Raw genomic sequence first — 24451 nt, forward strand, 5'->3', positions numbered from 1 at the left:
AAATTTTAACCAGAATTTTTAAGTCTAATAATATAGGGCCATTATTTGCAAAATACAGTTATCTAACTTGGTTATTCAATTACGTTGGGTGGTTGAATACCATTGTATAAAGTCTCAATACAATACATCAAGTAGTTGCTGAGATATTATCCTATGTGTGCTTGCACGCAAAACCTTAACCAGAATTTCTAGGTCGAATAATAAAGGCATTTAATGCAAACTAGAGTTATCTAACTTGGTTAATTAAGTAGGTTGGATGGTTGAGTTCCATTGTATCAAGTCTCAATGCAATACCTCAAGTAGTTGCCGAGATATTAACCTATGTGTGCTTGCACGCAAAACCTTAATCAAGGTGTTACGCCGACTCCGACGCTTGGGTGAGTAGTGTAGCTCTCCATATTCTCCGAATAGTCGAGCTAAAAATCAACATGTCTACTATTTGGATCAAGTTTGATTTAAGAAAGACAACCATTCCAACAAAGGTTTATTGAAATAAACTTTAAAGATTGAAGATATTAAACGAAATAAGGCATATATAAAAGAAATTGGAAATGAAGCCCCTCTGTTTGACCCAATGTTACCTAATTAAATCCTGACGTAACGCGATTAAAGATATTTACATCCAATAGCGTTTTAGTCAGAGTTAAAGAAGTATGCGCCAGTCAAGTCCTTTTGGTAGCACCCTTCTGCCCTCATGGAAACTAATAAGGGCAACCTTCTGATTTTAAAGAATTTTATTAATAATATTCATATTGTTTTGATTAAACGCTGTTATGACCATACATGAAAAGGCTTTACATATTGGCAGTATTTACTTATACAATTTCAATTAAACAAAAATCCTAACTTTTTCAGCCAAATTTAAAATGTTCAAATTTTTCACTACATGATACATTGTGCAGCCCTTTTCTCACTTAAAACTCAAGTCACTTTTCTACTTTACCACCCTGTCCTTTCTCTTACTTAGTACCATATCCCTTTTAAGTTTTAACCCATTGTACCCTGTCCTATTTCTCCCTTACCACACTGTCCCTTTCAGCCTAAGCAACCCGTTCCTTTAAACCCTCATTACCCAGTGTTCATTTCTCCGTTAGCACCCCGTCCCTTTCTCCTTTAGCACCCCTTTCCTTTCCTCACTTAGCACCGCGTCCCTTTCTCCCTTAGCACCTTTAACTGGTGTGTTTATTGAAAAAAGGACCCATCCTTAGGCTATAATGTGTATCAGACACTATCATTATTTCCGCCATTTCCTTTACGCAGATATACGTCAATTATATTATACATATTCTGATTGAATTAAAAATGTTATGGTATTTTTCTTGACTTAATGTTTTTGTTAACCATATTTCCGAGTGAAATCAGCATCGCAAATCACACATTTGTTTGGCTTCTCTCCCGTGTGTATTCTTAAATGTTTTTGTAAACCATATTTCCGAGTAAAATCAACATCGCAAATCACACATTTGTATGGATTCTCTCCCGTGTGTATTCTTAAATGTTTTTGTAAACCATCATTCCGAGTGAAATCAGCATCGCAAATCACACATTTGTATGGCAACTCTCCTGTGTGTATTCTTAAATGTTTTTGTAAACCATCATTCCGAGTGAAATCAGCACCGCAAATCGCACATTTGTATGGCTTCTCTCCCGTGTGTATTCTTTTTTAAAGTGTTTTTGTAAACTAATTTTCTGAGAGAAAGCTGCATCACATACCCCACACTTGAAAGGCCTCTCAGAAGCAACATCGCATATTTTTAACTTTTTGCCACTGGCTTATGACAATTCATTCCGTCTCTAGTCCGTGATATTGGCATATATGTATCTGTGAATTTTGATTCAAAAATAAAGCAGCACAATATTTGACCCATTTGTATGTTTTCTCTTCAGTATGAATTTATATATGGCTTGTTAAATAAAATTTCTATGTTAAAACCGCACTGAATATCTAACTCTTGAATTGTCTCGCTCCAGTGTGAATCTGGATATGGCGCGTTAAAGTGGGTCGATGTGTAAAAGCAGCACCACATTTGTCACACTTGAATGGTTTCTCTCCAGAGTGAAGTAGCAAATGGGTCTTTAAGCTACTTTTCCGTGTAAAATCAGCATTGCACATTTTACACTTGAATGGTTTTTCTCGATTGTGAATTCGGACATGGCTGTTTAAATTGTATTTCTGTGTAAAACCAGTACTGCAAATTTCACACTTGAATGTTTTCTCTCCAGTGTGAATTCGACTATGGCTATTTAAATCACATTTCTGTGCAAATTCAGCACTGCATATTTCACACTTGAATGGTTTCTCGCCTGTGTGAGTACGAATATGCTTCTGTAATTGCTGTTTAAATGTAAAAGAAACACTACACATTTTACATTTAAATGGTTTCAGTCCTGTGTGAATTGCCATATGGTTACGCAAATGATGTTTAAATGTAAAATAAGAGGTACACATTTCACACTTGAATCTTTTCACACCTGTGTGAGCGGCCATATGACTTTCTAAGCTACGTTTATGAGCAAAATCAAAACCACATATTTTACACTTGTATGGTTTTTCTCCTGTGTGAATTCGTATATGGCTGTTTAAGTTACATTTCTGTGCAAATACAGCACTACATATTTCACACTTGAATGGCTTCTCTCCTGTGTGAACTCGATTGTGACTCTTTAAGTAACATCTCTGTGTAAAGACGGCACCGCATATTTCACACTTAAATGGTTTCTCTCCCGTGTGAATAAGAATATGCCGCTTTAATTGATGTTTCAATGCAAAGGCAGCACCACATTGATCACACTTGAAAGTCATTATTTTTCGAAATGTCAATTTTATATATATTTGTTCTAAAAGTAAGCCCTAAAACACACTCTGTACATGTAGACAGTTTCTTTTAGGTAAAAAAGGAATTTGTCAAGCAGCTGTTTTGATCTGTCATGACCATTTTCTCGTATCGAACGGTTCACAGCTGTGTACGAGTGTTCCGAGGTTTCCTTCCTTGTATTCTTGTGTCTCTGTTAAAAAAAAGATAAAATAGATTAACCTGCAGTTGGTAGTAAGCATACCATCAGGATGGTGAACACAACAAAATACATCTGTCAAATCAAATTTAGTGAGTATGACACAAGCAAACACATGCATGAAGTATTTGTATATAACAACTGTTGTGAAGAGGAAACGTGACGGGCATGTGTCGATCGCCTGAGATCAATGTTCTAATAAACATCATATAACAGGATATGTTGCAAACATTACAAAACTACAAAATAAAGACCATTTTTATCTCAATTAAAATTTGGATAACATTGACGAGAGCAATCATTAAAACAGTTTTTAATGCACAATATTAAAGATGCACTCTTACTCCCAATTAAAATGTACCACAATTTTAGTTCACCAGATTTTTTAATTAAGATCGAAAACAATGGTTGTTTAATGTTATAAGGGATATCGTGTTAATCTTTATGAGACGATAGTTGATCACTGTAAAGCTTTAGGACTCACCAGTCATTTAGTATTTGTGCATCTTCAGCTATTAAATACAAGGTTACAATATTGTTACCAGTAATTAATATGTCAAAATAATGCATTTATATTAAATGTGAGTGTGACTTTGAAGGCCTAGATAAATCCTTTTATTAGTGACCCCTCCCCCTCCCCAAAAAAACATGATCAAACTCATATAACTCATGTTATCTAATCTTTAAATCGCAAGCTAAGTCCTTCTTAAAATGGTACTTGGTAGTCATTATATGGTGGTTTTAGATTCAATACCAAAACTTTTAGTTTAACACAGATGCTCTTGATCTGTAGGTTTAATATAGCCGCATACCTTTTAAAGCGCGGTTCCCATATCTGAATGTTTTGACTAAAACAAGCAAATATACACTTGAAACACGTCTAAATAATTACAATACCTCACATTGATCAATTTTGAACATTTACAGATGATACACTACTTGTACGATAACTAATATTTTGTACATATTCATGGTCAATTTATAACTAAGGGACACAACTGTAGACTTTATCATACGGGTTCTACTGACACACTGTACCGGAAGTCAAAATTGCATGCGGTTTGTTCCGTACCTGTTCATATTTTTTTTTCGTTTATCTTCTGCTTAGTAAGCTAATAACATTCATCTTGATTTTACTTACTACAAGTATGTCTCGCCATTAATAATCATCCAATTCCATTTCATATTAAAGTAGACCTAAATCGTTATTAATAGGTATATGTAAAGGGAACTGCTTGTACAAAGTATTGAAACGGAGTTCAATTATATTAAAACAGGTTTTGGCGGTTATTTTACCAATTTCTGTATTGGAGAGTAAAACAATACACTTATATACGTACATCATCCATGTTAACAAACTCAACATTGATATCCTTAGCTTTATCATAAGAATACTTTTAAAAAAGAAGTGAAATCACATCTCATTGTTGGTATGAAATGTGCAGAAATGGAAGATTTCCTTTTTTATTAATTGTTATTCATTTAATCTTGCATATCAGTCCAAAGATTTTTGTCATATTATGCTAAAGTGTCATATGGTTTTAACAGTCGGTTGCATTATAACTGTAAAAGTTCGATATCAAACATTTAATCATTCTTTAACTGGTCAAGAGTACATGCATGTTATTTTTGTATAAGTAAACCTAATTTAAACAGCTTACAACTGAGATCTTGGCAAATAATTATATTTGTCATAAGGACCCCATTGGAAATAAGTTGAATAACTTTAATGGGTTATCCTGTGTTATATATTTGTCACATTGAATTAAATCTTTGTTAACGCACGTATGTATCCAAAGCATTCTAATGATGTTGTGCTTTAGTATAGATATCATCACTAATACTTTGTTAATCAGTCTGTGTTATAACTTTATGAGATATTTGGTTTGTTACAATGACATATATATGCACGAATAAATCTATCTATCTATCTATCTATCATATTCATGTGTAGTACATTTCCAAGAGGTTGGTAAGCAGAGAATTTAGTTAACACATGTGCTTCTGACATTACATCTTGTTTACATATACGACAGATGCGTATTTTCAGAAAAATTAAAATACATGTAGTAACAACTAGGAAGTTTTTGTTTACATTGAATCAATCATTGTTTTTATTTGAATATAAAAGGGATTTAAAATTTATACCGCTTTTCAGCCCAATCTACCGGCTTTGGGACCCAAATCTACCTCTCCGACATCGCCAAAGGTTCACATATCTAAACACTATATCAATTAGAATTAGATCTATAGCATAATTTAAACCGTTCATCTCATTTTTTTGACAAAAATGTAATGTATTAATGAGTGCGACTGCTGCATTATTGTTGTATATTGTTTAAACTTATAATATAATATCCACACAATTAATTCTCTTTATGCGTAAACATCACAGTCTAATTAACTTATATTCTGGTCACCAAATTTTGCTGTCACATAGTCAAACTCACGGCCATATTCCAGCAATCAAAGCGATTCAGAACTCCTCGTCTATTTACGCTCTTTTTAAAAAAACAACCTCGATTGAATATGGGCGTTTAACAATGTTGACATAAAACTTAAGTAGATCGCGTAATAATTTGATGTTCTATTCCGCAGTTAAGTAGTTCGCTCATGGTTTGTATTTAATTACGAAATAAAGGGTGGCAAGTCATAGGGGGTGTTAAAACAAAAATACCAAAAGTTGGAACCCTTCAGCTATATTGATTGTTGATATTTGCTTAAATATCATCGTTGAAGACTACAATTTTTATTAGCGTTAATAACGCGATTGGAAATTTGTTACGGCTGTGGTGTTGCGTGATTGGTTGATTGGCATTATCGCGTAGTGTTATCAATGTATCCATAACAGATTAACATATCCACCACTTTTGTTAAAGTCCCGATGGCCGAATCGAATCGACTATGCAGCTGTTTCCTACTCTTTTCTTGACTTTACCGGCCTGGGTTCGAACCCTTAATTTTCGTGTGCGTGTATGTGTGTGTGTTTTCCCCCATTAACCACATAGTCGATTGTTATCACTTACATCCATTATGTTTTTGGTACTTTGAAATCTACGCAAACAATTCAGTTGAAAACAATTTTTAAAGATTCGGAAGCTTTATTCTCAAAAACGTTTATCTTAGCTTTGTCAGACAGTTATTCTTCGGTCATAGCTAAAAGCCAGCCCGAAAATGTGGTATATCCGTTCCCGTGAATAGTACCGCCTCCATGGTTTGCGGAGTTCGCCGTTCTCACCCATACGTCTTGGCCGGCTCTCAGTTCTACAGTGGCGGTGCGGCTAGCAGATATTAAATGAGTTGATCCCGGCGCATGTCCGTAGTTCCACATGACGTGTTGACCGTCTTTAACCAATTCGATATACTCGTCCATGCCTGGGTCCATCATGATTGCAAAATTGAAAACGTAGACACCGGTCACAGGAGCACGGAACACGCCAGTAGCGTTCTTATAAGCGTTGCCAACGTTGGTTATGACATGGTCGAAGATCACCGTCTGTCCTGGGCCGAGCAGTGTAAGGCGAGGTGGACTTACGACGGCTGTGAAAGCAACGGCGTTGCCCGGCTGCATTACAAAACCTGAAATATGAAATAAATGAATCTAAAGGTACACAAAATATGTTTTGATCCCGTATAACAATCCAGATGTGTTAAAGTATAGGTAGTTGCTTATCTTTTCTTGTTTTACATTATGTATGTGTAGGTGTTTGCTTTGCTTGAATAAAGCTAAACGATGCCATTTCAGATTCACACATGTCAAATTGAGTCGTGGTTCATATTGTTGGTTTTATTGTTGACAAATATTTTGAAGAGAAAACCAAGACGTTAGTTCACAAGTTAAGTCTTCGGAAGGTACGTGCAGCGTATATGTTAATGCGGATATAATCACACTATAAAAAACTTTTTTCATTTTAAAAAGCTTCTTATATTTAAGAAATAACATCGAAAAGAAACCACACATACGTTCACGTCTTCTGGAAGAACGTGCAGCTCCATGCAACAAAATCTTCTTTAACGGCGTGATTTCCTGTTTAGAATTCGCTTGCACCTCATTCTTCCTTACAAAACCCCTCAGAAGTCGTTCGTTTCCTCTTAGCATATTATTTTCCGCAAGGGAAAGTGCAAAGCACAAATAAAGTAGACAAAAGCCAAGTGTCTTCATCCTGAAATTTGTAATAAGTCTGAACGAACACTTCAGTGCATTTCTTTATAATTTTGCAAACAACAGATAAGGTTCACTAAACGTCATAGAGTTGACACATATATGTTATCAATGACTGAGTGGTCTGATTGTTTTGAAAATGTTGCCATTGTCTGCAAATACTATTGGCAGAAAATAATGGCAAAGAAGGCAAAAGACTGATAACTACTGTTTAATATTTTACTTGTGTACCATATAAATAAGAAACTGTTGAATAGCCTCTCCCTAATAGTTAAGCACAGTCGGAACTCCTCTGCCATTTTCCATCGAAAACAAGCTCGGATGTATGCTGGGCCATCAGTAAAAGTAGTTCGTAAAATTTTGAACAATAGTATTAATTAATTGTAGTTTTTTAACGTGTATTTATTATAACTAAGGTTAGATTAATTGCCAGTGGAGGGTATTATTGCATAAATAATATAATTAAGATTCCCAAGAGTAAAGTCATTAAGTAACATTCAGCCGTCAACTTTTTACAAAAAAAAAGCAGTTCGCAAGTTTTTATCTTTTAATTTATTCAAAAATTGTTATGTGCATTTTTCTTAAAGCTTTTGTTAAGCTTTAAGTCATTAAACAATAATTTTCGAACGGAAAAATTGCGATCTGATCTTTTTGTCAGCAGCCTTAAATCACTGGTCCTTAGTTATTTACGCAAGAATTGGCTCATCCCAAGACATTTCTTAACGTTTTCAAAACAGTCAATCTGCGAAAGTACAGCTTTAAGGTTAAGCATTTATAAGTATTTACCTTATGTCACCATGAACGTACTCGATCTGTTTCATTATTATGTCACTGGTATTGCAGTCTATACATATTGATATGTTATGACAAAATATATTGAGATTTCTTCATTATTAATTCGTATGATTTGTTGATGTAAATGTTTTGAGTTATAGATAAATATAAGATTCATACTATTTAATTTTAAAAGGTAGCATATAAAAAAATGTCTTTACTTTCCACCTCGATATGTGTTTCAACATTTTCAGATTTGTTAACATTTGATTACGTAAAACCAGCAGCTGTTGCCCTTTAATATGAGTATAAATTGAAAGCCTAATGTCTAAAGCTATGCCAAGAATACAACGGAACGAAGCTTTTATGAAAAAAATGAAAACATCTCATTAGAAATATAAACGCCTAAAATCATAGAATGAATAGTATCTTGTTATTGTGTAGCAGGTAAATTGCAATGTATAGTATTTGAAGCATTAGCAATGCGAAACCTGAGATACAATTATTTTAACACTTAGACAATCATTTCTGTTTCTTATCTCATAAAAGACAAATAAAAAAGCACCATTACAAATAAGCGTGCTTCAGGGTCACGTCAGGTTATAATAACAAATCCTGCAGGCGATGGGACACTTGCGGTCGGTAATCATTTCTGAAACATCATGGACTAAACTCAGAGTGAATATCAATATATTATCTTCCTACCAGAGCCTCCATTATCTTGACCCTCATTAATCTGATAAATATAACGATCTAAAAATAGTTATATTCTGCTAATAATAAAACACCGGGATACATAATTACAACGCGGAAATAGCCGAACAAGCAAAAACTCATACTCGAACTGCAACACAACCAATCTATTTTTATGGTGTCGATGTCATTCTGCAAAACGAAGAGCGCATTGAGACAAAAAAATGGGTTAAAACGACATGAATAGAAGTAGTTCTTTGGGCGCAGATAGTCTAAAAAGCGCAGACGACACCAATAGTAAATACGTTCTTAACTGACCCAAAAATTATCGGCATTAACCGGCAAGCTTGCAAAAAATACGGAACTAAATCGAAGTCGATCCGAATGTGTTATATCAGCAACAGCAACATCAGCTTCTATCATTATTTAAAGTCTTCATCCGAGGCAAAATATTGCCTTCCGACGTAGCATTTATGACGCAATTTATCACGTGGTATACAAACACTGTTAATAGAACTTTTGTCAAATCTTTGTTTGAACTCTTCATTTGAAGCATATATAATATTGCTTCCGGCGTAGCATTTATGACGTTATCACGTGGTATAAACACACTGTTCATTATAATAATAACTTTATTTAAAGAAGGTAACACATTAAGACATAGGCATCATATTATAAACAAACATAACACACGACTTATTTACAATGTGGCCTTCTGAAAGAACATACACACGCACACACACATAAATGCTTAGAATGAAAACGCAAGCATAAATTTATGTCATTTCAAAAGGGTACGTATTAAAATGTTATACGAAAACATAAAGAAACATGAATATAATACATTAATAATAACATCAATGCCGAACAATACATCAATTTGTACCTAAAGGTTAACAAATCGTATCATTAAAATGTATTTAACACCTTACTCGAGATATATATATAATGTAAAAACAATAGTCATGGAATTATGATCATTGGTGATCGGTGCCCCAGCTAGGCCGAAATAGCAGTGTTTTGCTGTCCTCCCCAGCCGGGACCCCCTCCCCAACCCCACGCTGCCTTTTTATAACTTCGTCCCACTGTGCCCTTTTGTTTGACGGAGCTGCCTTTGATGATAATTTACATTACAGTTCTTAACTATATTTGATATTTATTGGAGATATTGTCCAGTCAATTTTTCAGAAAAACACTGTAAGTATACAACTAAAAACAAACATAACTTAAGATAACAGCTATATGTATAGAAAGTTGTTTCAACACATACATAATATGAATTGAACATTGGCCCTTACAAGTGCCCAATTAAGGCTCATCAATGCTGCATCAATTGCCCTTTCTGACCTAGCACTCTACCCTTTTCAAATCCTGACTGGAGCACTGGTGATCGTCAACTTTTAAAAGTAAAATGTTGAATGGAGTATATCTAAACAAAACAAGTACTGCTTTAATGGTTCTCTCAAATCTTGTAAGAAATACAGCTTCCATTAAACTGACACACTCATTGCTTAAAGATTTGAAATTTAACAATTGATGTTAACAACGTTGTTATCCAGCCCAATATGTGGTCTTGCATGAGGTGCTTGTTTTTCAAGAATTATAAAATTAAATGACCTTTTTTCTGACACATAAAGACATAGTCTCAGTTAAGTTTATCTGTCAATTGCACCAAGCCAAATCATTTTCTTGAAATAAAAAAGAATATGCATTAAACAGCTGCTGCTGTATTCAAATACTTGTTTGAGAATAAATATAACACAACAAACGCAGAGTATATGCTAACATTTTATTTCTCATGTATTCCATGACAATTATTGTACGAGTATTTTAGGCAAAATCATAGGAACAAATAACATGGATCAATATTAAAATGGTGAAAATGCTCATATTTTCTCATAAACGAATAATAATAGTAACATAAAAAGTACCATCACTAAACTGTAAAAAAGTGTTAAATGTCAATTTCTTAAATTTCTGTGTAGAGATACAGTTTTAAAATCAAAACATGTTTGTGATATACAGTGGCGGTTCTGGCACGGGGGGGGGACAAGGGCCAATGCCCCCAACTTGGCCAGCAAATGAACCCTAAAATCACCTAACTTTAGCCTTAAATTGAGGGTTGAAATGCATCAATGATTTTGTACGTATATTTTTAAAGGATTTGACGTTTGTCATCCCCCACCCCAGTTATAGATTCCTGGAACCGCCACTGATATGTTATGAATAATTCAATTCACATATCTATTGTAGTAAAGAGAATATGCCAAAATCAATCAACATTAGGTACTTTTCTGAATTTATCTTATTTTAACCTGCATTATAACACTTAAACATATGAATAAAACAAAGACTTATTATCCCCAGTGAAAAAAGTTAAATTAGAAGTGAGAACATATATTTGTTGAATGGTATAATACTGGGAAAATGTTATTAATACATAAGCTTTCGGCAGTACTGTTGTTCAATAATTTGGATTTTCTACTGCAAAGTCTGCCTATTCTGGTATTATATGAATAATCATTAGTAAATGTACCCTGGTGTATCAAAAGAGCAAAATCCTCATTCCTTAAATTTGAGCCAAGGGGTCTGGTGCGGGGTTATGGTACAAAGCTCCAAAAGGGGAGGGGGGGTATTTTTAAGATACCATTATATTAAAACCAAACTAAAGTGCCTCAAAGCAAACCCTAAACTGTTGATGTTTAGTGAAAAAAGGGCAAAAATCAATACTTTTTTAAGACAAAGTAATGGACTTTGCTATACATGTCTGTGCATATTGTCTCTGCCAACATGTGTGCCAAGTTTCATTTGAATATCTTTCACCAAGGCTACATTTTTTAACTTATAAATGGTACCAACAACAACGCAAAGTATATACCTCGCTTTTCTTTCTTTCAAATATGGGCAAGCTTAACTACAACAGTACCAACGAATTGTTATCCTAGACTTTTTACAAAATTATTTGGATTGGATTATTTGCAAGTGCTTGTAAGCCATTTAGAACTTTTATACATATACACGTTTCATGCATATATTGACATTACTATGTTAATAATAACAATAAGAAATAGCACATTTATACAAAGAATTAAATTGTATTGCACAGGTAATTAATAAAATGCCATGAACACCATAAAGCTTGCATGGAACTACGTAGTAATACTTGTTTCACAATTCTGCCAACCTTGTTTTGATTAAAACAGTTCACATATAAACAACTTGTTAAACAAAGTAATGCCATTGTTATCCAGTTAATTTTTCAAAAATATTTAAATAAAAATCGGCAACTTTTATAAAAAGATGTTCAACTGCTGTTTTATAAATGTAAATATTTTCCTACACCTTGAGCAGTTTCAATGCTTTTAAAAAAAATCAAGAAGTCAATGAGTGAAACTTGACATCTACTAAAGTCAGAGTTATAATGGGCCTTACTTTACATTTCATTCACATATGTATACAAACTAAAACCAATTATGCCGTTCCTACAATTATTTTTTCTTTGACTAAATAATAAATATCACTGTTCTATAATGTACATGTACAACAGATAACTGTAGGAGAAGCATTTCTTTGTAGAATGACAATACATTTTCTTTGCAATATATCCTTTTATATTCCATATAATTGAAAAAGAATTATATAATTTCTAAATCATTTTTTAACAGATATAACTGGCACACAATGACAATTATTTTACAGTAGAATTATTTCGCAGTTGAATTGTTTTACAGTTTGATCAAATAAATGTTGCCTGAACAAGTTTAAGTATGTTAGTGATAATTTACTTAACATTAGTACCTGAATCAAATTTCTCGAACAATATTAAGTCTTTAATTGCTTGAACAACCTTAAATTCCCTATTTCTTGAACAATTTCAAGAAAATTATTTCTCGAACAATCTTAAGTCCCCTATTTCTCAAACAATCTTACATTCCTTATTTCTAGAACAACCCTAAGTCCTTTGTTTCTCAAACAATCTTAAGTCCCTTATTTCTAGAACAACCCTAAGTCCTTTGTTTCTCAAACAATCTTACATCCCTTATTTCTAGAACAACCCTAAGTCCTTTGTTTCTCAAACAATCTTACATCCCTTATTTCTAGAACAACCCTAAGTCCTTTGTTTCTCAAACAATCTTACATCCCTTATTTCTAGAACAACCCTAAGTCCTTTGTTTCTCAAACAATCTTACATCCCTTATTTCTAGAACAACCCCAATTCCCTTGTTTCTCAAACAATCTTAAGTCCCTTATTTCTAGAACAACCCTAAGTCCTTTGTTTCTCAAACAATCTTAAGTCCCTTATTTCTAGAACAACCCTAAGTCCTTTGTTTCTCAAACAATCTTAAGTCCCTTATTTCTAGAACAACCCTAAGTCCTTTGTTTCTCAAACAATCTTACATCCCTTATTTCTAGAACAACCCCAATTCCCTTGTTTCTGAAACAACTCAAATCCCTTATTTCTAGAACAACCCTAAGTCCCTTATTCTAGAACAATTTTAAGTCAAGAATTACACATGAACTATTTTATCAACATGATTACAGACAGAATGATGATGGTGAAAATGAGACGTTCATAGACTAGACATAATTGCTGCATGATGAGTAATACTCATTTAAGGAATCAGACCCACAGACAAGCTAGTTTTCTGATTGACCCTAAAGTTAAGTTCTGATGTATGGTGATCTCATGTTATTTTGGTATAATTTAAAAGGTATTTCTTTACTGAATACCAATACATAAAATAAATGTTGCCAGCACATCATACCAGTAAGTTTTTATCTTTATTTTAACTCATTAAGTCTGACGTATATAACTTACACATATTTTTAATAAATTTTATTTTGAAGGTTTAAGATCTTATTATATATTATGTCGTTTAATATGATTGATAATGTTTTACATTTTTCTTATTCTGCACATAAAACCCATTCAAATAATACCAAAATCATTTGAGGTTACCAGGTATCCAAAATTAACATACATGTATGTGTGTCTGAATCCCTATCGCCAATATAAATTAATTGCTCGATTTTCATCCAAATTTGTTTTTAATGGGGGCGGGGGTAAAAAAATATATTCTTAGATGTGTGTTTCACAGTTAAGTATGCGTTCATGCTCTGTCTTATTTTATTAGGGACAATTAACATGTGTTTCTAGACAAACCACAAACACCATCGTAACAATTCTCCATTTTTACATAAGAATGATAACATCAACACCAGCTGATATAAATTAATACTGTTCCTGGACAGTACCGCATTGGTAGGCAAATACAGACCCCAGTTCAACATTTATATTTAAGTCAATAAAATTTAAAGGGCAGGGGAAAAGAGGATGTTCGGGCGGGATGAAAATCTAGCAATTAATTTATAGTTGCCTAACACAACATAAAAATATTTTTTTACATTAATACACGTACATAATCTTTGATCACTGATGATAATTACAACACAATATCATCCACTTACAGTCAAATCTCACAGTATAAACCAATTTTTACAATAAGTACTTAATACATTAATATATAAAAATTAAACAAGTAAAAAAATGGCAAGAACAAATCATTTCCTCATGATTTTTGTTCAATTAATATCCTTCAATAAAAATCATTGATTAAGACTTTAAAAGGACATTTTCTCCAGTAAATGTATTTTGCATTACAAAATATATTTATGTAAGCAAAAAACATTAAATGAAAAAACATTCCTTTTAAAAACTTATTTATTCATGATTAACAACTGATTGTTAACTTAAATAAGCCTTACTTCTCATTTATTTTATATTTACACTTAACGATTACTACATATTATAATTTCTATAATCAAACTGCAATTATGCGACGGTCTTTTCCGTGACTAAACATTAACACAATTTTTTAATACATATGCAAGTAAACTTCAAAATTTCCAATACAGATAACCATGATTTATATTATAACATAATTATATTAAACTAAAAGTTTGTTATTTTAACAATATTTGACTTTCGGACAACCTTGACACTAATATTTCACCAAACATTGATGACACCATGTGTATACTGGTAACACATCTATATATTTGTGGAATATTATCCCTAGACATTGATGAGACCATTTTACTATACATGTAACACATATTTGTGGAATACTGTATTATCCCCAAACTAAATTAGACCTTTTCACTATACTAGTAACACATATAATGTGAAATACTGACATTATCCCCCAAACATAGATTAGACCATTTTTCTATACATGTAACACATATACATGAAATACTGACATTATCCCCAAACATAGATTAGACCTTTTCACTATACTAGTAACACATATATGTGAAATACTGACATTATCCCCCGACATAGATTAGACCATTTTACTATACATGTAACACATATATGTGGAATACTGTCATCATAGCATGAGATACCAGAAAGCAAATGTAATGAACTTATATATATCTATGGAAAATGAATGAATGCATGTGATTGCATGTTCCTTAAATGGACTAGACACCAGATGAAACCACTGCAAAAAAAATAATGTCAAAAACTTAAATAAAAATGATATTGTTATCTACAACGCATTGCATTTTACTAACTGATGTATCACATCGCTTACAACACACGTATTTTTCACATATTTTGCATATTATTCCAATTCGAAATTTTCTGGGTTTGTCTACCTCGTAAATCCCGGCAAATATAAAAATAGCATCGGTATATATTTATCTGTACTTAATCACATGACTTTCCCATGCTAAATGTACACACTATAAACCTGGAAACCATAAATTTTAATGCGTTATTATTAAACGGGTAAACTCAGGTATTTTTATCATGTAAAATGATGAATTATAAGCATCATACGAACTCTCATAGACAATTCTTGTTTTGAGGAAATACTATTTTTGCTGATTTTGGAACCAAGTGGTGTCTAGTCCCTGTAAAAAACAGCAACAAGGGCTTGGAACAAGACTGAGGTAATTCATTATAAACATAGAAGTTAAGTCAATCTTGTTCAAAGCCCTAGACACATGAAACAATTTATCTTTTAATATATTATATGCCTAAAAAGAATAAAAAATGACAATTTGTATGCATCATAAAGCCATTTATGAAATGACATCTTAGAAATACTGTCACTGTGCCCTGTGCGCGCTGTAGTTTGATTTGGACTTGAAAACAAGCTAAAATATCATATTTTCACAGTTCAAAACAGTGAAAAATTAGTTTTATTTCACTGATAATTTCTATAAACAACTGGAAACATTTAAAAAAATGAACACCCTAACCAGATGCAGTTACTTAACCTTATTTTGGGACTGTCCACCATGGAACATTACATGACAATTAATTTAACCAGAGTAATGGGCCTTAATACACATACATGTATATATATATATTCATTTGATACATTTACAAAGTTTCATGTGAGTATCTCAAAATGTTTTTGATATATCCCCAATGTTTTAAGTATTAGCACAACTTCCAAAACAAAAACAATACCGGCTCAACAACAATAAAAAGAACCTTGTTTTTTACAAGGAAAACCAAAAGAACTGAAATTGCATCAAAATTGAACACACATTCAGGCTAATAAAAAGATGATATACATGTAATTTCATCTTTTAAAAAACAACTTTAAATTACACAAGTCAAGCACAAAATAACCTATACAACATGTAAAACTTAATGAACACAACCATGATCTAATTTATCTGAATTGAAGCACAAATCCATTAGCAATACTAAAGCTGTTTGCCAAAAATTGAATTTGCTTATTGCACAAGCAAATAAAATTTTAATCAGGCCAAAATATAGATTTCTATCTGGTTTGCGACCAACCATATCTATTTGCAACCATTTAAAAACAAACTATTATCAAAAATAAAAAAATGTGATATCCGAAGTTTTTCGTCCATACAGATGGCATTTGCTAATTTCACAATTAGCTATTTTTTCATCACCAATGCTTGGTTCGAAGACAATGAAAAACACCCTTTCACAGAATTTGTTTGACAAAGACCCATATCATTTGGGCATGTAACCAGAAACAAACCTTTTTTAGGCCTCAGTCATTATGAAATTAATACCAAAGTCACTCAACACTCCATTTTGCCTGTCCTAAGAAACTTACCTGGGGAGGTAATGAAATAAAAATGAATATATTCAGTACACAGGCGATTTAATAATTGGCCACTTGTTTAGAACTATGTTATAGTTAACAATGTTGTTAACGTCACTTCTGTTAACTTTCAAATCATTACTGCACTGAAAGTTTAATGGATAAACTTGTAAATTGCCTTATTGCTACCAAGATTTGAGAAAACTGTTTCAGTTGTACTTGTTTTATGGAAATAAATAAGCGCATTCAATATTTCACCTTTTAAAGTTAACAATTATAACGTTAACAACATTGTTCACAAAGTTCTAAACAATCTGCCCATTGTAACATGCAGTTATTGGCGATTTTCATAAATATGTCATGAAAAATTACAATGGCAGATGTCATTATTTCACCACTTTAGCATATTGCTAAAAAACATATATCTTTAGAGTTTAAGTGTTTGTATATTGTATACATAACATATTATGGCATAAAAAATAATGACTACAAAAAAAAACATGGAGAAAAATTCCCCATACATAAATTATAATAACTGTATTATAATCATTTTGAATTTGTAGAGATAAAAAAGGCAAATCTAAAAATAGCATTATAAAGTAAAAAAAATATAGCGTATTTGATATAAATCATAAACCAATTGCTATAGAAACATTTATAAACCAAACACTTTCAATATAAATAACATTCCTCTGAAAAATTAATAAATTATCTCGTAAATAATAATCCTGATTTTATAAATTCAACACAACCATTTTTAATAAATCACCACATTTTTGTGCTTTCTACAAAACATTTACAGCTACATCAAAATAAGAAGATAATGAAGGATCATAATGTTTCAATGAAACAGTCAAATAAATATTCTACCATGGGATGAAATCAGGATTTAAATTTAAAGCAATAGTTTGATTAAACGAAGCATTTCAAACAACACTTTACCATAGCGTGTTGTTAGGAATGGAAACAGGTAAACAGTCTACTAAAGTGAGTAGGTAATGAGGGGTCATACCATTTCAATGATCACTCTACCATTACGTGTAATCCGGACAGGTAAACACTATGATAAAAGTGATCAGATATTGAGGGATCATAGCAATTCAATGATCACTCTACCATTACGTGTAATCCGGACAGGTAAACAGTATGATAAAAGTGATCAGATACTGAGGGATCATAGCAATTCAATGATCACTCTACCATTACGTGTAATCCGGACAGGTAAACACTATGATAAAAGTGATCAGATATTGAGGGATCATAGCATTTCAATGATCACTCTACCATTACGTGTAATCAGGACAGGTAAACAATCTACTGAACTGAGGGATTGAACCATTGTTATGAAAAAGGTAAATACTCTAACATTGCATGTTATCACGATAGGTAAAGATACAGTAGGATTTAAGTTAAAGTAGATAATGAAACAGGTGAATAAACATAAAGTTATGTTGCAGATAACAAACTGAGTCGTGTGCATTTAACTGTAAAATGATGTCATATTAATATTGATATTTTGTTACATTTGTAGTCATGTTTATGGCTACATGATATCAAAATACTCTTTATTATGGCAGTTGATCATGGCTGGAAATCAATAATTACGTAAGATATGGCACTTGCCATGGCTTAATTACAAATGTGGAACAAAGGCACGATATCAGAGGTACTTCACAGACGAATATAAAAATGCTTTGCAGTGGCGTAACTTCTGCTAGGCTTAAAGGCCCGGGCCTGCATATCATGTAATTTTCCCCTTGAAATGAACGTCAAAATGCGTATTACAGACTATGTATTAAAGAAAAATCAGATGAACAGGGACGCCCCTGAACCCAAAAGTTTGATGCCTGCACATCAAAATTGGTCAAGCTACACCCCTGCTTTGGGCCATAACTTTATACACACTTTGGATTTTAAGCCTAACTACGAAGAACATGAAATATTGCATGTATAAAATACAAATGTACATGATTTATGGATGGACGCGTAACCTGAATGAAATATTATTAATTTAACTTAAACATATAATGTAAGTATTTTTGACAACACATTTGAATCACATATCAGGTATTTACATCAAACTCAAGGCCAAAAAATAAATACCTGTGGATCTAGTAACCTAACTGACATTAATTTATACCCACATTACAATATTTTTGCATGGTACCAAGTGTATTTCAATACAATGGCCATTTTTTTATTGCGTACAAAAAAATCATAACATATAACTATATTCCTATTACTACACGTATTAACTGCACAGCAAGAACATTGGCGCTAGGTTCATCAACAATCATCGCTGTTTCCGTCCTAAAATGAAGTCACACCGATGGATGGTTGAAAAATATTTAATTAAAAAGTTCAAAGAAAACATTTTCTATTTTTGTTCTGGATTTTTTAGTTAATAGTGCTGTTGTGCCGAGTCTTCCTCAGTCCTTCTTCGTTCTCACTGACAGGTCGAGCAGAGTTGGACAGCGCCACTGTCCGATTGAAATCTATCAAAGCGTACCCTGCCTCTGTCTTCTTACTTGGCGAGTCAGGAACAGACAACGAGGTCGTCATTAAGTTAGAGGCTGTTGCCCCCTGAGCGCTATCACTTTCAGTCTTGTTAACATCGACAACAATGTAATTCAGCCCACATGGATTTGAAAGCCTGTTTGAGGACATACTAGCACTGCCATTCATGTTTCCGCCATTCGGATTCATACTCACATTAATTGCAACTGAGGGATCTTGGGTGTTTGTAAAGCTTGCAGCACCCACATTGGCGTAGTTTTGTTCAATACTTGGTTTCCTTTCCGGAATCCTGAAAATTCCATCACCTCTTCCGCCTCCAGTAGCCCCCCTCTCTTTCGCTTTCCCACCTGAATCAATGTTAATGTAATTGGGATTTGTGTCATCAACGTTATCTTGAAACACATCCAAGTCAGCATAGTTCATGTTCACATCGTCGACATCCAACCCCTCAGGGCCACTTGAACCGGAGCAACTTGCACCTCTTTCTGTGCCCCGTTCTGAGACATGTTGATTCCCTGACTCGCCAGATGCACCTTCGCTTGCCTCAAAGATATTTTCTGTGGATTTGGGCAGGTCCAAGTCTGCATAATTCACAAGTTCTGGCTTGGGAGGTGCGGGGGCAGTTGGAGGGTCGTGTAGGAAGTCAATAAGAGCAGTAGCATCATCAATCGGCTCAGTTCTGGCTGGATTGTTTGCACCTGTGTTCACATAGTTAGGAGCTTCTTCTGGCGTGATTAAGTTACCGTTAATGTACAAATGTTGATCATATGGTACGACATTCACACGACCAGTGTTTGAAAGACGTATACCATTGGGCTCATGCGGATCCACTAATGAGGTAGGTCGGCTGGCACCGTGATTTACATGTAAATTTGTTCCATTAGGAATAGTCTGACTACCCCGAATGTGCGTGTTCGCACCAACATTATTAATAGCTTCTTGGACTAGATTAAACAGTTCCTCGGCTCGACGACACTTAAACGCATAAATACCAGACCCAGTAGGACAACGTCTACCACTCTCAAAAGAAAAGAGTTCCTCATCAAACCCATAGCGTCTCAGACATCTCAAAGGCCACCTAACCGGTTCTCTTCCTCTTTGGAAAAAGATAAGGTCTGTTTCTGTGACTTCAATCTTGCCTGGGCTTATCTCAGCTCCCAAGTCATTGACATTGTGGACTTTGAAAACCCGACTGTTAACTTCTCTGCTAAAATTCTTTGAAAAGTGACAACCCATTTTCTGCCATTCTGGAAACATAAGGATTGTTTTATTACATTTATTACCACATAATATACAATATGAATGTTATCAAATGTTTGCAGTCATACCACTTTCAGTGTTTTTTTACCCACTTTTAAAGAAATTGTGGGGAGGTCCTTTGATAGGGGACAAATAGCTTTGTTTTGGCAAGAAGGGGAAAAATACTGAAAAATACTAACATGATTCATATATTGTTCAACTTGTTTTCATACCTTTAATTCAACAAATGTATGGTAATTTTCATGAATGTCACAATATTGCTACTATTGCTAAATGTGAGCAGGGAAATGCTTGTAAAAACAAGATTTTTATTGGGATCTTTTTACCACTGCAGGGGGAAAAATATATACCTTTTCACAAGGGGAATGGGGCCGAATTCCCTCCCCAAAAAGGGAAAAAACACAACACTGTCCTTCAATGGTGTCAACAATTACAATTGCCATTATTGTTGTCTGTGTCAGTCAAGTTTTTATTTCATTGGAAAGATAAATCTTGTGTTTTAATGCATTTAAAGCTTGTTTCGTGCAAAATATCTTTGCGCTTACATGGTCAAATATTAGTCTAAAATAATAGACGTGTTATACGGGATTCTTCCAATCCCTAACGTCTAAACAGGAATGTGCAAAAAACGGGGGTGTTTTAAAAAATATTGAAATTGTTTTAAGTGAAGTATTTTATGGTTGAAATTGATCATAAAGAGTTATATTCATATTTTACCATGTAAGTGAAATGTTATTTTGCACTAAACAAGCATTTAATGCATTAAAACAAGTTGTTTACCTTTCCAATAAAACGAAAGTTGACTGACACAGACAACAATTATACGAAGGGGAACAACTCAATACAATCGTAATAACTCGGCCTCCTCCGACAAAGCTTCGAGATAGACCTCGTTATACAATCGTAACAACTCGGCCATGGCCGAAATGTTTTGAGCGATTTAAAACTGTGCCCTAAAGCCTTGCAGGTGCCCTTCATGTATATATCGTTATGTTTTGACAGAATGAAATGAAAAAAAGCCGTCAAACTCATAATTATAAGTTGGATATTTATTTTTTTGTGTACGGAACTAATATAAAATAACATTATCTGGTAATATTTCTTGTTTTTATGATATTTTATAGACGCTATATGCTTTAACCCGGAATCCTGATCGGAACAACTACCCACTTTTGATACTAAACAATTTGTACGTGAAGGATTTGCCATATCCTTATTGGGAGGTCGTGGGTTCGATCCCTGGCCGCGTCATACCAAAAGACGTTAAAAGTTGGTACAAGTAGCTCCCTTGCCTGGCGCTTGGCATTTAAAGGGTAGTGCTTGGAAAAGTGGTGTACTCAGTACTGGTTTAACCCAGGAAAGTTGTACCCCGTGTATCGCTGCTTTACATCGAGCACGTAAAAGAACCAAGGGGTCTCTTCGAAAAAGAGCTAGGGTCTCGCACCCGGACTTCCTTGTATCCCACCACTGTCTCTTCAGCGTGCTGTCCCTTCAGCAAAAACAAAGGACCCCGTTGGAAATAAGTGCTTGCACTTTCACGGGTTATCCTTGATCGCAAGGTCTAAAGAAATACATACATACATATCAAAAATCTAAAAAAATCCGTCAACGTACAATTATTTGGACTAGGTAAAATATGTATAACAAACCTTTATCATCTATTTCATACTGAAAATACTTCTCTAAATACAATTTAAATATTTTTCAAACCCCCCTGTTTTTGCACAATCCAGTTTAGACATTAAGGATTAGAAAAATCCCGTATTTATAACATGTCTATTATTTTAGAGATGTTTTCGCTAACACGGTCAATGTCATATCTATACCTCATCGAAATATAGTAAAGGAAAAGTTGCTGTCAGAATGCATCATTGGGAAGTTTGGTCTGCTGACAGAAACATACCTGACATGCGTTATTCACCGATATCAGTGGTGATGAAATGCTAGTCATTCTAAAATGCGACAGAATTTTTTTTGATAAAAATGAGTAAAAAAAGAATGGAAGATTAAAGGCAATGTGTGACAGTTACGCTTGACCAGGGCTAATTTAAATCAGTTTTTTTACCTTCTATTAAACCATGGTCACAAATCAATCAGCAAGTGTGCAATTTATCAAAAACAGAAAACGCATTCCTCTTTTTTTTTACTTCCGTCTACTTTCGGAATGGTTCTATTTTCTTCGTTTTCTGCACGTCGAAACAAAGCAAAAAAACAAATATATATAAGGTTAAACACAACTATGCAATTTCTTGGCTTTCGGGGAAAATGCATTTTAGTACAAAATAATGAACACTGTAGGATTGCAATGTCTACTACTTTTTAACCTTATCTCATTATCCAACAGTTAGATATTGATATCAAATTAGTATGATCTACCATTGCATTAATTACTTACCATATGGTTTATAGGTATGTGGTTAATGGAGCGGTTAGATTCATTTTAATTACTGATATTTAACTCGAGTACCATTGCCAGATGCCCACAATTGACGCATTCTTTGAGTAGGGAAGTGGGTCAGGGATGTTAAAGCAATACTTTTTTCATATATTTATGGCTTTTGCCTTTTACCATCTATGGTCAGACCAACCATATAGATATACGTAATAGTCACAACTCTTTAAGATAATAGTCATTGATTAAGTATCAAAATATCGCCATCAGTAAATGTTGGGACTACCGCTTGGCTTCCTAGTCAAATAGCACCCAAGTCAAATAGCCCCCATTTTGGTTAAATAGCCCCCACTCACATTTTAAAATTGGTCAAATAGCCCCCAAAAAATGCCCTCAATTTTTAAAATATATATATATATATATATATGTATGTATGCATACTTATGTTATTCCAAAACCTTTATTTTTACAAAATGAAGTTCAATTAACATTTTTTGTATATTAATAAATCTGAAAATTCTACCAAGTAAGAATAACAAATGATTTAAAATATTACTTATAAATAATATATTATTACATCAAATCTACATTTTAAAAGTTTCGAAGCCTTAAGTTTGTTTGTGTTTTTTCTTTATTTTAATATTTATTAGGCATTAAAAGTAAGGAACAACAAGAACATTTAATTTACCTTTTTATTAATTTTGAAATAATTTACACATTATTCACATCTTTTTAATACATAGACATAGATGGAGAGTGTTTATTATATGCCAAGCAGCCGTACAAGGCCGAAAATTATAGTTTTAACGGAAATGTTGATTTTATATATAAAAATAGATATATTTAAGAAACTTCCTTGGTTTATTTTCTTTTGGTATACATGTAATGATACCTTGTTTTTGTGTAATAGACATTGATCCATTTTCTAAAGCAAAATTTACAGCTCTAACCACAGAATGTCCAATACGAGACCAAAAAGGCCTTAATAAAATACTTCTAATCGAAAGAAAAAACCTGTTGGCTTTTCACCATTATCAATGTATACATTTAATGCTCTTGATCGGATAATATGTCCTCTTATTTTCTTTGCTGTTTATGTACTTAAATCCTTATTTTTATCACACAAATTATTTTGTTAAAATATCATTTTCCTAATTTCAATTTTATTTGATAAATATTTCTTATTGTCTATGGTGTACATGTATGTATAATAATTTTCAAAATCAACTTTTTTCTTTATACAACCTGTACACTTTAGCAATTATGTAAATGCAATATATCTTAAAAATATTACAACATTCCTTCAAATATAAATACAAATATCTTAAAAATATTACAACTTACCTTCAAATATCTTAAAAATATCACAACTTACCTTCATATATAATTTCAAATAAAAAGGAGTGGGGCCATTTGACCAAAATGGGGGCGTTTTGATCAAATTGGGGGCGTTTTGACCATTTTTTTCCAAGTGGGGGCTATTTGACCAAAAGTGTGGGGGCTATTTGACCAAAATGGGGGCTATTTGACTTG

General features: G+C 33.3%; 3 protein-coding genes across 4 annotated transcripts; all 3 read right to left on the bottom strand.

Moving 5' to 3' along the window:
- Positions 1–1606: 1606 nt before the first annotated feature.
- On the bottom strand, positions 1607–3973 carry LOC128238755 (gastrula zinc finger protein XlCGF8.2DB-like). Of its 2 annotated transcripts, none has more exons than XM_052954994.1 (2): positions 3910–3973; positions 1607–3006 (listed from the first exon to the last, which is right to left on the bottom strand). In XM_052954994.1, exon 2 carries the CDS (start codon positions 2801–2803, stop codon positions 1946–1948), a length of 858 nt encoding a protein of 285 aa, XP_052810954.1. In that variant the 5' UTR covers positions 2804–3006; positions 3910–3973; the 3' UTR covers positions 1607–1945. The 2 variants fall into 2 exon arrangements, with proteins under 2 accessions (XP_052810954.1, XP_052810953.1); XM_052954993.1 differs by having other exon boundaries at positions 3825–3967.
- A 2144-nt stretch (positions 3974–6117) lies between these two features.
- LOC128236381 (complement C1q tumor necrosis factor-related protein 3-like) lies at positions 6118–7202 on the bottom strand. Its single transcript, XM_052951229.1, has 2 exons — positions 6976–7202; positions 6118–6591 (listed from the first exon to the last, which is right to left on the bottom strand). Exons 1-2 carry the CDS (start codon positions 7172–7174, stop codon positions 6152–6154), a joined length of 639 nt encoding a protein of 212 aa, XP_052807189.1. The 5' UTR covers positions 7175–7202; the 3' UTR covers positions 6118–6151.
- A 3214-nt stretch (positions 7203–10416) lies between these two features.
- On the bottom strand, positions 10417–22678 carry LOC128238144 (fibroblast growth factor receptor substrate 2-like). The gene is made up of 2 exons (XM_052953724.1): positions 22592–22678; positions 10417–20513 (listed from the first exon to the last, which is right to left on the bottom strand). The coding sequence occupies exon 2, from the start codon at positions 20500–20502 to the stop codon at positions 19147–19149; it is 1356 nt and encodes a 451-aa protein (XP_052809684.1). The 5' UTR covers positions 20503–20513; positions 22592–22678; the 3' UTR covers positions 10417–19146.
- Between the last annotated feature and the right edge of the window lie 1773 nt (positions 22679–24451).

Source organism: Mya arenaria, chromosome 6 (genome assembly GCF_026914265.1).
Source record: "Mya arenaria isolate MELC-2E11 chromosome 6, ASM2691426v1".
NCBI classification, from domain to species: Eukaryota; Metazoa; Mollusca; class Bivalvia; order Myida; family Myidae; genus Mya; species Mya arenaria.